Below are 14,647 nucleotides of genomic sequence, written 5' to 3' on the forward strand. Positions count from 1 at the left end.
GCACTGAAATTGAAACTGTGATTAAAAATCTTCCAACAAACAAGAGCCCAGGACCAGATGGCTTCACAGGCAAATTCTATCAAACATTTAGAGAAGAGCTAACACCTATCCTTCTCAAACTCTTCCAAAATACAGCAGAGGGAGGAACACTCCCAAACTCATTCTACAAGGCCACCATCACCCTGAAACCAAAACCAGACAAAGATGTCAGAAAGAAAGAAAACTACAGGCCAATATCACTGATGAACATAGATGCAAAAATCCTCAACAAAATACTAGCACACAGAATCCAACAGCACATTAAAAGAATCATACACCATGATCAAGTTGGGTTTATCCCAAGAATGCAAGGATTCTTCAATATATGCAAATCAATCAGTGTGATACACCATATTAATATATTGAAGGATAAAAACCATATGATAATCTCAATAGATTCAGAAAAAGCTTTCCACAAAATTCAATACCCATTTATAATAAAAACTCTCCAGAAAGTATGCATAGAGGGAAACTACCTCAATATAATAAAGGGCAATATATGACAAACCCACGGCCAACATCGTTCTCAATGGTGAAAAACTGAAACTTCCTCTAAGATCAGGAACAAGACAAGGTTGCCCACAATCACCACTATTATTCAACACAGTTTTGGGAGATTTAGCCACAGCAGAGAAGAAAAAGAAATAAAGGGAATCCAAATCGGAAAAGAAGAAGTGAAACTGTCACTGTTTGCAGATGACATGATACTATACATAGAGAATCCTAAAGATGCTACCAGAAAACTACTAGAGCTAATCAATGAATTTGGTAAAGTAGCAGGATACTACAGTAATCAAGACAGTATGGTACTGGCACAAAAACAGAAATATAGATCAATGGAACAGGATAGAAAGCCCAGAGATAAACCCACGCACATAAGGTCACCTTATCTTTGATAAAGGAGGCAAGAATAAACAATGGAGGAAAAGACAGCCTCTTCAGTAAGTGGTGCTGGGAAAACCTGACAGCTACATGTAAAAGAATGAAGTTAGAACACTTCCTAACACCATACATGAAAATAAACTCAAAATGGATTAAAGACCTAAATGTAAGGCCAGACACTATAAAACTCTTAGAGGAAAACATAGGCAGAACACTCTTTGACATAAATCACAGCAAGATCCTTTTTGACCCACCTCCTAGAGAAATGGAAATTAAAAGAAAAATAAGCAAATGAGCCCTAAACTTAAAAGCTTTTGCACAGCAAAGGAAACCATAAACAAGATGAAAGGAAGACCCTCAGAATGGGAGAAAATATTTGCAAATGAAGCAACTGACAAAGGATTAATCTCCACAATATACTAGCAGCTCATGCAGCTCGATATCAAAAAAACAACCCAATCCAAAAATGGGTCAAAGACCTAAATAGACATTTTTCCAAAGAAGATATACAGATTGCCAACAAACATATGAAAGGATGTTCAACGTCACTAATCATTAGAGAAATGCAAATCAAAACTACAATGAGGTATCTATCACCTCACACCAGTTAGAATGGGCATCATCAGAAAATCTACAAACAACAAATGCTGAAAAGGATGTGGAGAAAAGGGAACCCTCTTGCACTGTTGGTGGGAATGTAAATTGATACAGCCACTATGGAGAACAGTATCGAGGTTCCTTAAAAAACTAAAAATAGAACTAACACATGCCCCAGCAATCCCACTACTGGGCATATAACCTGAGAAAATCATAATTCAAAATGAGACATGTACCGCAATGTTCATTGAAGCACTGTTTACAATAGCCAGGACATGGAAGCAACCTAAGTGTCCATCGACAGATGAATGGATAAAGAAGATGTGGTGCATATATATAGTGGAATATATTGTATATTCCTAGGGGCATATACAATATGTATATGAACCTAGGGTCAAGACAGGAATAAAGACGCAGACGTAGAAAATGGGCTTAAAGACACGGGGAGGGAGAAGGGTAAGCTGGGACAAAGTGAGAGAGTAGTATTGACATATATACACTACCAAATGTAAAATAGATAGCTAGTGGGAAGCAGCCACATAGCAGAGGGAGATCAGCCTGGTGCTTTGTGACCACCTAGTGGGTGGCATACGCAAGTGGGAGGGGATGGGGTATATATGTATACATATAGCTGATTCACTTTGTTATACAGCAGAAACTAACACAGCATTGTGATGCAATTATACTCCAATAAAGATGTTAGAAAAAAAAAAGTAAAAACAGGTGAAAGGTCCACAGGAGACCTGAGACTAGAAAATCTTAAGAGTAGAATATGCCTACAGTATGGATGTGTCTTCCCACATTGTTACATAATTAATATTTCTCTGTCTCTCTTAGTTGCTATTGCTTTTCCAAGCAACTTCTTCCTTATTTTGGTGAGTTTCAGAGCCCACACAAACCCATTAGCTTTTAGTTAGCTGAATTTACATGCTTGGGCCCTTCTTTCCCCACCAGTGTTCCACGAGCTGCGGGGAGGGCACCCAGACGCGAAGTGCCATTTGCCGGAAGGTGCTGAAAACAGGTGTCTCAGCTACTGTCAATTCCTCCCTGTGTCCGCCCCTGCCGTTCTCTTCATCCATCAGGCCCTGTATGCTGGCCACCTGTGCAAGTGAGTATGTCAGAGCTCTGGGGATGGGGAGACGGCAAGAGCAGTAGCTTTCCCTGAACCCAAGACAAGCGGCAGATAGGCAGTAAAGCCCTCTGAGGGCATTAGGCTTGTGAGCTCAGCTGGAGATGGGAAAGGAATCTTAATTACACATGGCCAGGCAGGATGCTCTTCTCTGCTGGAAAAACAGTTTGCAGGAGGTAGAGCAAAGTTCACTTGCTGGCATATGGAGATCTGGAAGCTGGAGTCAGCATGTTACTAATGAAGCCTAATGTTACTCACTCCAGTGTTTTAAACTAAACAGATTTGTTTAATATTAATCCCTAGAGGTGTAACACTTCTAGGGTCTCCTCCCCATGTATACGGGGACCCTGGTGCTCTGCAGGACCCAAAAGGGATCCATTCTCCTTCTCTTTGTCCTCTGCCTCTTTTTATGATGCTAATTTCTTTTTCTTTCTTTCTTTCTTTTTGAAGTCCTTTTAATGAGAGGAACTGTCTTTCCCCTGGAATCGCCCTCCGTCTAGAACCCTGCATCTCAGCTTCTAGGGGCAGAAAACGCCAGCAGCATGATAGCAGGTTGCCCCACTGCACCTTATTAGCTCTCCCATGTTTCATTGTGGCAGCAGCTTGATGGTCCGCAGCTGGTAGCCATTTACTCCCGTAAAACAGAAGGTGGTAAATGAAGGCCCTGCCCAAAGCAAACTGAAGTGTTTTCTTTCCCTCTTCTCTCTTTTGTCCCCGTCTCTCTTGTCTTTGCCCTCTCCTTTTCACTGTCTCTTGTCGCTGCACCTCACTGTCCCTTTTCTCTGCTCTCCGCTTCTCTCTCTCCGCTCTCCGCTTCTCTTTCTCCATCCATCTGCCTTCCCTTTCATTGCTTTCATTCCAGGGCCCGGGTGGCCATCCACAAAGCACAGTCCTCACATCGCGGCAGCAAGGAAGGTATACATCCAGACCCGCCGGCAGAGGAAGCTGCACTTCATCGTGGGGGGATTCGCCTACCTGCTCCCCAAGACCGCAGTGGTGGTACGCTGTCCCACGCGGCGCTTCCGCAAGCCCCTCATCACCTGGGAGAAAGACGGCCAGCACCTCATCAGCTCCGCCCACGTCACCGTGGCCCCATTTGGATACCTAAAGATCCACCGCCTCAAGCCCTCTGATGCGGGCATCTACACCTGCTCGGCCGGACCAGCCCGGGAGCAGTTTGTGATTAAGCTCATCGGAGGCAACCGGAAGCTGGTGGCCCGGCCCTTGAGCCTGAGGGGCGAGGAAGAGGCCCTCGCGGTGAGGAAGGCCAGCCCGAAGGAGGCCCTGCAGACCCACAAACACCAGAACGGGATCTTCTCCAACGGCAGCAAGGCCGAGAAGCGGGGCCTCCCTGCTGATGCCGGGAGCCGCTATGACGACCTGGTCTCTCGGTTGCTGGAGCAGGGGGGCTGGCCAGGAGAGCTGCTCGCCTCCTGGGAGGTCCAGGACTCCACAGAAAGGAACACATCCTCAGAAGAGGACCAGAACGCCGAGCAGGCCCTTCTGCACCTGCCTTTCACCATGGTGGCCGAGCCGCAGCGCCTGGACGACATCCTCCGGAACCTCTCCCAGCAACCCGAGGAGCTCCGCGACGTCTACAGCAAGCACCTAGTGGCCCAGCTGGCCCAGGAGATCTTCCGCAGCCGCCAGGACGCGCACCAGGACGCGCTCCTCAAGCCATCCGAGCGCGGGATTCCCCCAGTGGCCGTCCCTCCTCATAAACACGTGTCTGGCTTCAGCAGCTCCCTCCGGACCTCGGCCACTGGGGAGGGCGGGGGCAGCTCTCGCCGGCCACACCGTAAGCCCATCATCTTGCGCAAAATCTCGGCCGCCCAGCAGCTCTCAGCCTCCGAGGTGGTCACCCACCTCGGGCAGACTGTGGCCCTGGCCAGCGGGACACTGAGTGTGCTTCTGCACTGCGAGGCCATAGGCAACCCAAGGCCTACCATCAGCTGGGCCAGGAACGGAGAAGAGGTACAGTTCAGCGACAGGTGAGCTTTGCAGCTACCGGGTCTGGGAAGGAGGGGCAAGGGGCCACACTGTGTGGGAGACACCCTATTCGTTCTTCCTTTAAGGTGTTTCCAAGGGTCGGGCTTAGAGCACTGGGCCTCAGGGATTGCTCCCATCCTGGGTTTCAGCCCTCCCTTGGTACTGATAGACTGTTGAAGCAAAGGCAAGGTATTTAATTTCTCTAAACTGTATGTTCTCATCTTTATAAGGTAATAGTAAGAATGCCTACCAACCCCAATCCCCGTAGGATCCCAAAGATTAATGAGATACTCTCTGGATAGCTTTGAACTGTTGGCAGAAAAATATCATTCCAGTCCAAGGCATTGTTACATTACCATTTTGTGAGATGAACCGCTGAAAATCTTGTACACCGGGATCCTGTCTCTGTGTGTGTGTGGGCCCCCAGGGCTGGGGAGAGAGTGCAGCCAGCACCTACTCCCCGTGGGTGAGCCCATCCTCTGTCTGGGCTGGACAAGGCTGTTTGTTCCAGAAAGCTTTTATTGCCAGTCGGACCTGTGATTAATTATCCTAATATCTCTTGGTGTCTCTGTTTTGATGTGTCTTTACTGGGATGACAGCATATATTACTTACTGGTTTCCTTGGGCCATGGCCATTCATAATGTAAAATCAATAGTGATAGAAGAGGTAATAAAAATAACAATATTTTTAATACTACCTGTGTGCCGAGCAGCATGCCATGCTTCCTATGGACATCCTCTTTAATCTTTATAGTGGCCCGGACAACAAAGACAGTTGGCATTGATTGAGCAGTGACTGTCCTCCAGGCAAGTGTAAACTCTTTATGTGCTTTATCTTACTGACTTCTAACAGTAGCCCTAAGAAGTAGGTATAATTTTTATCCACACTTTACAGAAGAGGAAACCAGTCTAGCAACTTGCTAAAGATCACATTTATTAGGTGGCAGAGCCAAAATATGTGACAAAAATAAGATGGGCAGCAAATAGAAGAATCATAGTCCATGGATGAGGGAGGAACCTTTAAGGTCCTCTGGCCCAAAGTCCTCATTTTAATTTTTTATCTTCTCTGAATCCATGGAGCATGCTCTTTTCATTAAATCTACTTTGAAATACTATTGTTCAGCTAATCCTCTTCACTGGCTCTCTAGCTTTGAGCGAGGAAGGAAAGATGGCAGGATTTATTGTGCCAGACAGGGTGCCAGGTTTATTTGTATGTTACTGCATTTGTTCTTCTGACAGTCCACAAGATTGACGTTACCCTCCAGTTTCACACAGAAAATTGAGGTTCAGCAGCTCACCCAAGGTCACACTTTAGTAAGGACCAGACTGAGGACTCAACATCAAGTTTATTTGATTCCAAAGAGTAGTTCTGTCTACTCTTCCGAGACTTGATGAACAAACATGACTTTGTCCATCCTGCCCACTTCTTTTGTGCTCTTGAAATGTCAATAATATTGCCTCTCAGCCTGAGCACTTACAGATCAAATAGCTTTAATAACAATACTAAGTATTTTTTCTTTGACACTGTGCTCAGTGCTTTAAAGATAATATTATCTTGTTTAATCTTTAAAAAAAAAAAAAAAACCATACGGGGTAAGTACTGTTATTGTTACCACATCAGTAATTAAAAAGCTGAGGCACCCACACAGAAGCACTGGAGACAAGGATTGAATGCACTATGTTTTGAGAGCCTATGGTGGTAACCTCTCCTCTTGTTTGCTTCTGGGTCCTCCCCAGCTTACACTTTCCTTGATCAGCTTAACTGCTATGATCCCTGCAGTTCTTTCCAGAAATCTTTGTAAGGAATTTGTGGGTCGGGCCAAAGTTGCAGTAAATCCCCTTGAGGCCACTGGGGAGAGAGACACCTCCAGCATCAGACCCCCAGGATGATGGGTGCTGATTGAAAGTGGTACCCTGGTGCTCAGGTGCGTGCTGCACTGGAACTCACCTCTGTGACTGTACCTGTCACACCTGTTGTGCCCAAATCATGCCATGCCTTCCACCAGCCAGTCGGTTTCTCAAGTGTAGATACTGTTGCATTCATACCCCCTGGCCTATTGCCCGAGATTGGTGTTATTGAGATCAAAGGGGGTAGCAGTTGGCTGTGTGAGGGAAAAGATGGGAATTAACATTTCTTGACTAACTCCAGATATTGTACCCCCATGCTAGCAACTTCCATAGCCATCATCTCTGTTAATGTCCACTGTAAGGTGTAACATATGAACTGATATCCCTATTTCAGAGATGAGGAAACTGAGGGTCACCATAATTAAGGAAGTTGGCCAATGTTAAGTAGCTAGTAAAAGGCAGAACCAAGAGAGTGGATTCAAACCCAGTTCTGCCAACTCAAGCTCATGCTCTTTTGAGTGATTAAGTTCATGTTTGCATGTATCTCCTATACTTCACCAGGGATACCAAGTTATCTCAAGATCCCTGCTGTTTTCTACCAGCTTCTTCCAGGATCCCTTCCTTTGCATAGTGACTATTTCCTCCTAAAAGCTGTACAGCAAGACAGGCCATTGGGGATGGGGGAGGGGGTGATTAGGACTCTTCTCTGCCTGGAACCGCAGGGAGAATATTGAGGTCATGGCTTACTCAAGGGTCCTGACAACTTCCTTGAGTGCTGGAGATTCTGAAATCCAAGGATCAGGGCCCATCCGGGTCACTGGTGACTACAGGAAAGATGTGGAGGGAGTTAGATGAGGATTGAGGGCTTCGGGCTGGTCTTGCCCTTTACTTTCCATGGCCTTAATCCTTTCGTTTTAAAAATGAGGGGGGTTGTAGCAGATCATCTCTGATCTACACCCTTCACTCATTTGTAGAAGGCCACAGAAGGTTAAAACCCATATGTTGGTGGAGAGTGGGGAGAGCCTTGAGCACAGTAACTTCAAAATTTGTCGTACGTTGTTTCCAAATGGCCCACAAAACAGGGATTCATCAATCACGTGAGTCTGAGACATGCTCGCTTAAAGCTAAACAGAGGTATTTACTGCTGGACTTTACTTCTATTTTTTAATATAGTATTTGATTTTTTTTTATTATAAAAGTAATGAAGAGTCTATAAAACAATTCAAATAATACCTGCATATGTACAGTAAAAGTGCAAGTCTCCTTCATGTCCTCAATCCTATTCCCCAGAGGCTGGTAGTCTTAATAATACGGTATACATCCTTTTGGAATTTTTATATATTTTACTGTATTATATATAAAACACATACACACATAGGATTTGTGTTTTTAATGGGAAATTACTCATGGTTAGAAGTTTGACTTGATTTTTATTCAACAACATGTCTAGGAAACATTTCAGAGTAGTATGTAGGGGTCTGTATCACCTTTTTCAACAGCTGATTACTATTCTTGAATGTATTTAATTAACCCCCAGGTGAAAATGATTTTGGTTTTTCCATGTTTTAACTCGTTTAAGCAGTCCAACATGTGTTGTGACTTTCCAAGTGGATGATATAGCATTCAGTGTTTTCCAAGTACTTCTTTGATCAGTGAACAATTTTTTGGCCTAGTAATCTCAAGGATATCGATAATTCTTGAAATACTGCTTAGAAATACGACTTTTGCCTTTTAATTTTCACCTTAATGGGCATTGAGAGTCTAATGGCTTTAAGATGAAGAAGTTTCAACAGAATCTTGCTAAAAAAAGAAACGCAGCAGCCAGGTGCTAAAGATATGAAAAGTTGTAGGCCTAGGACAGCAGAGGGCAAATCCTAGGTCTTGAGTCACCAGGACATTGGTGAGAGTGCTAGTGGAGGGTAGCATTCAGAAGGAAAGCACATGGGGGCCATGAGCAAACAGTATTACAATTCTTGCCACTCTCAAGACTTTTTTCCAGATCTAGCCTCAACAGAGCTTTTTAAAGCAAGTTAATGGCACGTGGTAGGGAAAAATAAGAGATTTCTGTTACTGATCCTTGACATCATAATTTTTCCATTTTACTTAGCTAGCCAGTAAGGAGTATGGCTGGAGCTTACTTTTCTATGCAGTTGTCCAAGTGGAGTTTCAGAAAATAAAATGGATGCATCTGTACAGAGCACACAGAAGGCACAGAACTGCCATTGGGACTGCTCTGCTATGGTTGTTGGTGACCTCTTTTGTGTTGGGTTTCATTGCTTGTCATCCTTAGTGTGTCTGGTAGGGGTTCTGAAATGCTTATTAATTTTCAAACAGAGAAGTGCTGAAATGCCCGGTGTTATAGTTCAGTTAGTCTGTTTTTGTTTAGTGCCCAAATCCATCTTTCTGAAAGAGTCTGCAAGCTTCAGCTGGCTATTGGTCTGTAGGACTTTGCAGATATATTAAAGTATACTGTAAATAGCCTGAGCCAGCAAGATAGGTCAAGGTAGAAAGAAAGTGACTGAAGTCTATTACTTCTTGGCTTTTAAATATGCCAAAGCTTGATTTGAAAGAAATTGGTTTTCAGAAAGACTCGCTAACAATTCAGATAGAACTGCATCTCATCAGATATATAACTTACTAGTTAAAATGAATTCACATCATTCTTAGAAGAACATATCAACTTCTTAAGCAATCATTTACAGGAGGTCCCTAAGTGTATTATGACAGACTGGTTCTTCTTAATCCCTACTTCTTCCTTTATTTCACAAACTTTCCCATGCTTACTCTGAGCCAGACCCTATGTTAGATATGAAGGATGGAGGAAAAGGAGACTCATTTCCTGTCAATGCAACTCAAAGTCTAGTTTGGAATCCAGAGAAGTAAATGCAGTGTTTAAATGCTAAGAGAGGGGTATGCATATTTATTCATGCCATAAATATTTATTAATCTACCTATCATATGCCAGATATACACCTACTTGCTAGGATATTGTGATGAATGAAACAGAAGTCCGAGTTCTCTTGCACTTTACGTACATTTAGATATCTGCTGAACTGGCACACATCAGAAAGATCTTTCCTGATCATTCTAGCTAAAGGAGCACTCTGCATCTTTCTCTAACCCTTCAACTCTATTTTATTCACAGAATTTTATCGTCATCTGACATATTATATATTTATGTGTCGATTGCCTGTCCATTAGGGTAGAGGCTTTCTTTACTGCTGTGTCCCTAGTGCTGGAAAGAGTAGCTGGCACTAAACAGGTACTAAATAAACAGTGAATGAATTAATTAGTGAGTGTGGAGTGAGACAGTAAACACAGAAAAGGACACAAAAATATCAGATGGTGATAAGTGCTGGGCAGAAAATGAAACAGAGCTTTGATAAGCAATGATCTGGTGACCACATTAGATGGGTACTCTGAGGAGGTGACCTGGAAGCCAAAAGCTGAATGATGACCAGTGTCCAGCAATATGACATCAGAAGGAAGAGCATTCCTGGGCAAGGGAAAAACGGTGCAAAACACCTAAAGTGAAAATGAGTTTATTGTGTTGAAAGAACCCAAAAGAAGCTCATTTGGCTGGAGTGTGGCAGGCTGAAGGTAGAGGTGATATGGGATGAGGCCATGGGGGCAACCAGAGACCAGGATGAGGAGTTGAGGTTTTAGTCTGAGCACCACAGGGAGATTTTGGAGGGTATTAATCAGGAATGTAAAATGATCTAATTTCCATTTTTATAGACGCACACTGGCTACTTTGTGGTGAGTGTATTTCAGAAGAGCATGAGAAGAAGCTGGGGGGCTATAAGGGGCCCTTTGCAATCATCCCTTCAACTCCCCAAGTATCTGTTGGGCATTAGGTACAGTGATGGGTGCCAGAAAGTAAGATCATGAATAAGGAAAGGTCCCTGCTCTTCAGAAACTAAGATACACTGAAAGGCTAATAGAGGACACAGTAACTTGAGCCTCAAGTTTTTTTAAAACTCCAATGATCACAATACTTCTCTTAAAACTTCTAAACTTTAAAAGGGGGATACGGGATTCCCTGGTGGCACAGTGGTTAAGAATCCACCTGCCAATGCAGGGAACACAGGTTCGAGCCCTAGTCTGGGAAGATCCCACATGCCACGGAGCAACTAAGCCCATGCACCACAACTACTGAGCCTGCGCTCTAGAGCCTGCGAGCCACAACTACTGAAACCCGCATGCCTAGAGCTGGTGCTCTGTAACAAGAAAAGCCACCACAATGAGAAGATGGTGAACCACGATGAAGAGTAGCCCCCGCTCACCGCAGCTAGAGAAAGCCCGCACGCAGTAACGAAGACCCAACGAAGCCAGAAATAAATAAATTAAAAATAATAATAATAATAAAAAATAAAAAGGGGATAGAGGAGGGGTTCCCAAATTCAGTGAGCATAATAATTGCCAGGAACTTGTTAGAAATGGAGACACCCACATCCTACCCTACCCCAGAAACTCTTTCTACAGTAGGGTCCCATCATTTGCATTTTTTTGCACTAAATCCAAACTCAACTTTATTTTTTCGTTGTTGTTTTTTTATTTTTTTTTTATATTGGAGTATAGTTGATTAACAATGTTGTGTTAGTTTCAGGTGTACCACAAAGTGATTCAGTTATACCTATACATGTATCTACTCTTTTTCACGTTCTTTTCCCATTTAGGTTATTACAGACTATTGAACAGAGTTCCCTGTGCTATACAGTAGCTCCTTGTTGGTTATCTGTTTTAAATATATCAGTGTGTTTATGTCAATCCCAAACTCCCAATCTATCCCTACCCCCCACCCTTCCCCCCTGGTAATCGTAAGTTCGTTCTCTAAGTCTATGAGACTGTTTCTGTTTTGTAAATAAGTTCCTTTGTATCTTTTTTTTTACATTCTGCATATAAGCGATATCATATATTTCTTTCTCTGAGTTACTTCACTTAGTACGATAATCTCCAGGTCCATCCATGTTGCTGCAATGGCATTATTTTGTTCTTTTTAATGGCTGAGTAATATCCCATTGTATATATGCACCACATCTTCTTTCTGTCATTTGCATTTTAACAAGCACTACAGGTGGTTCTGAGATCGGTGGTTCAAGGACCACCTTTTAGAAGAGCTGAGAGAGAAAAATGGGGGAAGGTTAACCTCAGAGTCGAATTAGGCACTTGCTATTTGTTCTGTTAAAAGATGTGGTAGAGACAGACAGAATTCCATGCCTAAATGACACTTAGGAATTCCAAGCACTCTCCCATCCGCCTGCCTCCTTCCCAGATTCCCACCAACCCACATCCCTGCACATGGGTTAGATTTAGTTCACCCTGAGCCTGGGATTTGAGAGAGACCACGAAGTGGAGGGAGCAGACATGGTGGAAGCTAACAGACTCCAAATCTGCCAATTTTCTGGAAAAATTCTGGATGGCTAGAGGTTGAGATAACTAAGTGTGGCTACCTTGTTCAGCCAGAGAACAAAGAAGCAGGACTGGACTTTGCAGCATAGCCATCGGGGGTGAGTTAGAAAGTGCTTTTCAGGGCTGTGTGCCAGTTGCTTGAGAAAACAAGAGAACTCTGCCTTGTTTTCCCTTTGCTTTCATTGCTGAGTCCATCTAGTTCGTGTGGATCTGTAATTGACTGGTTCCACCATATTGCTGCCTGCAAAGCCATCAGAAGACAAGTATTCTAGACTCACTCCACGGTCCTAGTGCAATACTGGCACCTGAGTGGTTTGAAAACATTACTCTTATAGCCCTCTACTGCTAATTTATAACCTAGAAATATTTCACGTATAGAAGGCTACTTTAGGAACCCCCTCCACGGTTGTTAATTATGAGTTTTTTCAATCCTGCCTAATATTTCCACTCAGTTCATTATGCAGTTGCTTCTATTTGCCCACCTCACATTCTAAGACCGCATGTAACATATAACATACACTCCTCTTGGGTAAAGCCCCCTCCCCACGCCCCCCTCAAAAAGTTATTTCTTGTTTGTTCAAAAAGAAGAAAATTGTCTCTCAAAACATGCCTTATCTAATCTCAGCTCTCAGCAACATTCTACACAGGCTGAGCCCTTCTTCCGAAAAACACTTTCTTGCTGCTTTAGAAACCACACACACTTGGCTTGCTTCTTACTTCTCTGGTTATTCTTTCTCAGCATCTCTGTGGATTCCTCTTCCTCTACCCACCTCTTGGCTAACCCCCTTAGGAGCCTCACTCTGTATACACCAGCGATCCCGTGGCTCCAGGACTCCTCTGTATGCTGATGATTCTCCTGTATCTAGCACAGAGCACATCTCTCTTCTGACTCAGATGTACAGTTGTCTACTAGGCATCCTAACCCAGATGCCCCACAAAAAGGTCAACTCAGTATCTCTAAAACTAAACTCCTGAATCCTTATCTCAGTAAAGAGTACCCCCATCCGTCCAACTTTCCAAGCCAAAATACAGGCATACCTTGGAGATATCGTGGGTTCAGTTCCAGAACACCATGATAAAGCAGGTATTACAATAAAGCAAGTCAATTTTTTTTTGGTTTCCCAGTACATATAAAAGCTGTGTTTACTCTGTACTGTAGACTGTTAAGTATGTGATAGCACTGTGTCTTAAAAACCAATCTATATACCTTAATCTAAAAATACTTTCTTGCTAAAAATGCTAACCATCATTTGAGGCTTCAGCAAGTCACAGTAGTAACATCAAAGATCACTGATCATATATCACCATAACAAATATAAGAATGAGGAAAAAGTTTGAAACATTGCAAAAATTGCCAAAATGTGACAGAGAGACACGAAGTAAGCAAATGCTATTGGAAAAATGGCGCCAATAGAATTGCTCCACGTGGGGTGGCCGCAAATCTTCAGTTTATAAAAAAATGTAGTATCTGCGAAGCACAAGAAAGCGAAGCACGATAAAATGAGGTCTGCCTGTATTTCTAGATTGTTCTCGCTCTTCAGTGGCTCTTTCACCCTCCACTGGTCTCTGTTCTCACTGCCTGTACTTGGTTTACCTTTGTCAGCTCTGCATGATTACAGCAGCCTCCTAACCCTATATTTGCCTTCTCGAGACCAGAGGTTTGGCAAATTACAGCCAGTGGCTTTACATTTTTTTAAAGGGCTTATTACTAAGAATGGCTTTTAAAGGATTATTAAAAGAGCCATTGAAATTGATCCCAGAGCTCTTTGATTAACTTGATCACACTTAATAACTGGTGGAGCTGGGGTCTGAGCCCAGGTTATTTAAAGAGTTATTAAATGAATGGCTTTTGCAGTTTTTTTTTATAATGAACCTAAACTTTATTTATTTTTTTTAATTAGTCATCCATTTTATACACATCAGTGTATACATGTCAATCCCAATCGCCCAATTCATCACACCACCACCAACAACCCACTGCGGCTTTCCCCCCTTGGTGTCCATAGATTTCTTCTCTACATCTGTGTCTCAATTTCTGCCCTGCAAACCGGTTCATCTGGACCATTTTTCTAGGTTCCACATATATGCATTAATATACAATATTTGTTTTTGCCCTTCTCACTTACTTCACGCTGTATGACAATCTCTAGATCCATCCACGTTTGTACAAATGACCCAATTTCATTCCTTTTTATGCCTGAGTAATATTCCATTGTATATATGTACCACATCTTCTTTATCCATTCGTCTGTCAGTGGGCATTTAGGTTGCTTCCATGACCTGGCTATTGTAAATAGTGCTGCAATGAACATTGGTTTGCATGCGTCTTTTTGAATTATGGTTTTCTCTGGGTATATGCCCAGTAGTGGGATTGCTGTGTCATATGGTAATTCTATTTTTGTTTTTTAAGAATGTCCATACTGTTCTCCATAGTGGCTGTATCAATTTACATTCCCACCAACAGTGCAGTAGGGTTCCCTTTTCTCCACACCCTCTTCAGCATTTATTGTTTGTAGATTTTCTGATGATGCCCATTCTAACTGGTGTGAGGTGATACCTCATTGTGGGTTTGATTTGCGTTTCTCTAATAATTAGTGCTGTTGAGCAGCTTTTCATGTGCTTCTTAGCCATTGGTATGTCTTCCTTGGAGAAATGTCTATTTAGGTCTTCTGCCCATTTTTGGATTGGGTTGTTTGTTTTTTTAATATTGAGCTGCATGAGCTGTTTATATATTTTGGATATTAATCCTTT

The 14,647-nt window shown here is 43.0% G+C and overlaps 1 protein-coding gene across 1 annotated transcript in view; it reads left to right on the forward strand.

The window, feature by feature from the left end:
* ADAMTSL1 (ADAMTS like 1) overlaps positions 1–14,647 on the forward strand; it is a 475,524-nt gene that overhangs the window by 304,064 nt on the left and 156,813 nt on the right. Inside the window, exons 18-19 of the mRNA XM_024126824.3 lie at positions 2,473–2,626; positions 3,510–4,638. Coding sequence (XP_023982592.1) covers positions 2,473–2,626; positions 3,510–4,638 — 1,283 coding nt within the window. The remainder of the gene's footprint in view (positions 1–2,472; positions 2,627–3,509; positions 4,639–14,647) is intronic.

Source organism: Physeter macrocephalus, chromosome 9 (assembly GCF_002837175.3).
Source record: "Physeter macrocephalus isolate SW-GA chromosome 9, ASM283717v5, whole genome shotgun sequence".
NCBI lineage: Eukaryota > Metazoa > Chordata > Mammalia > Artiodactyla > Physeteridae > Physeter > Physeter macrocephalus.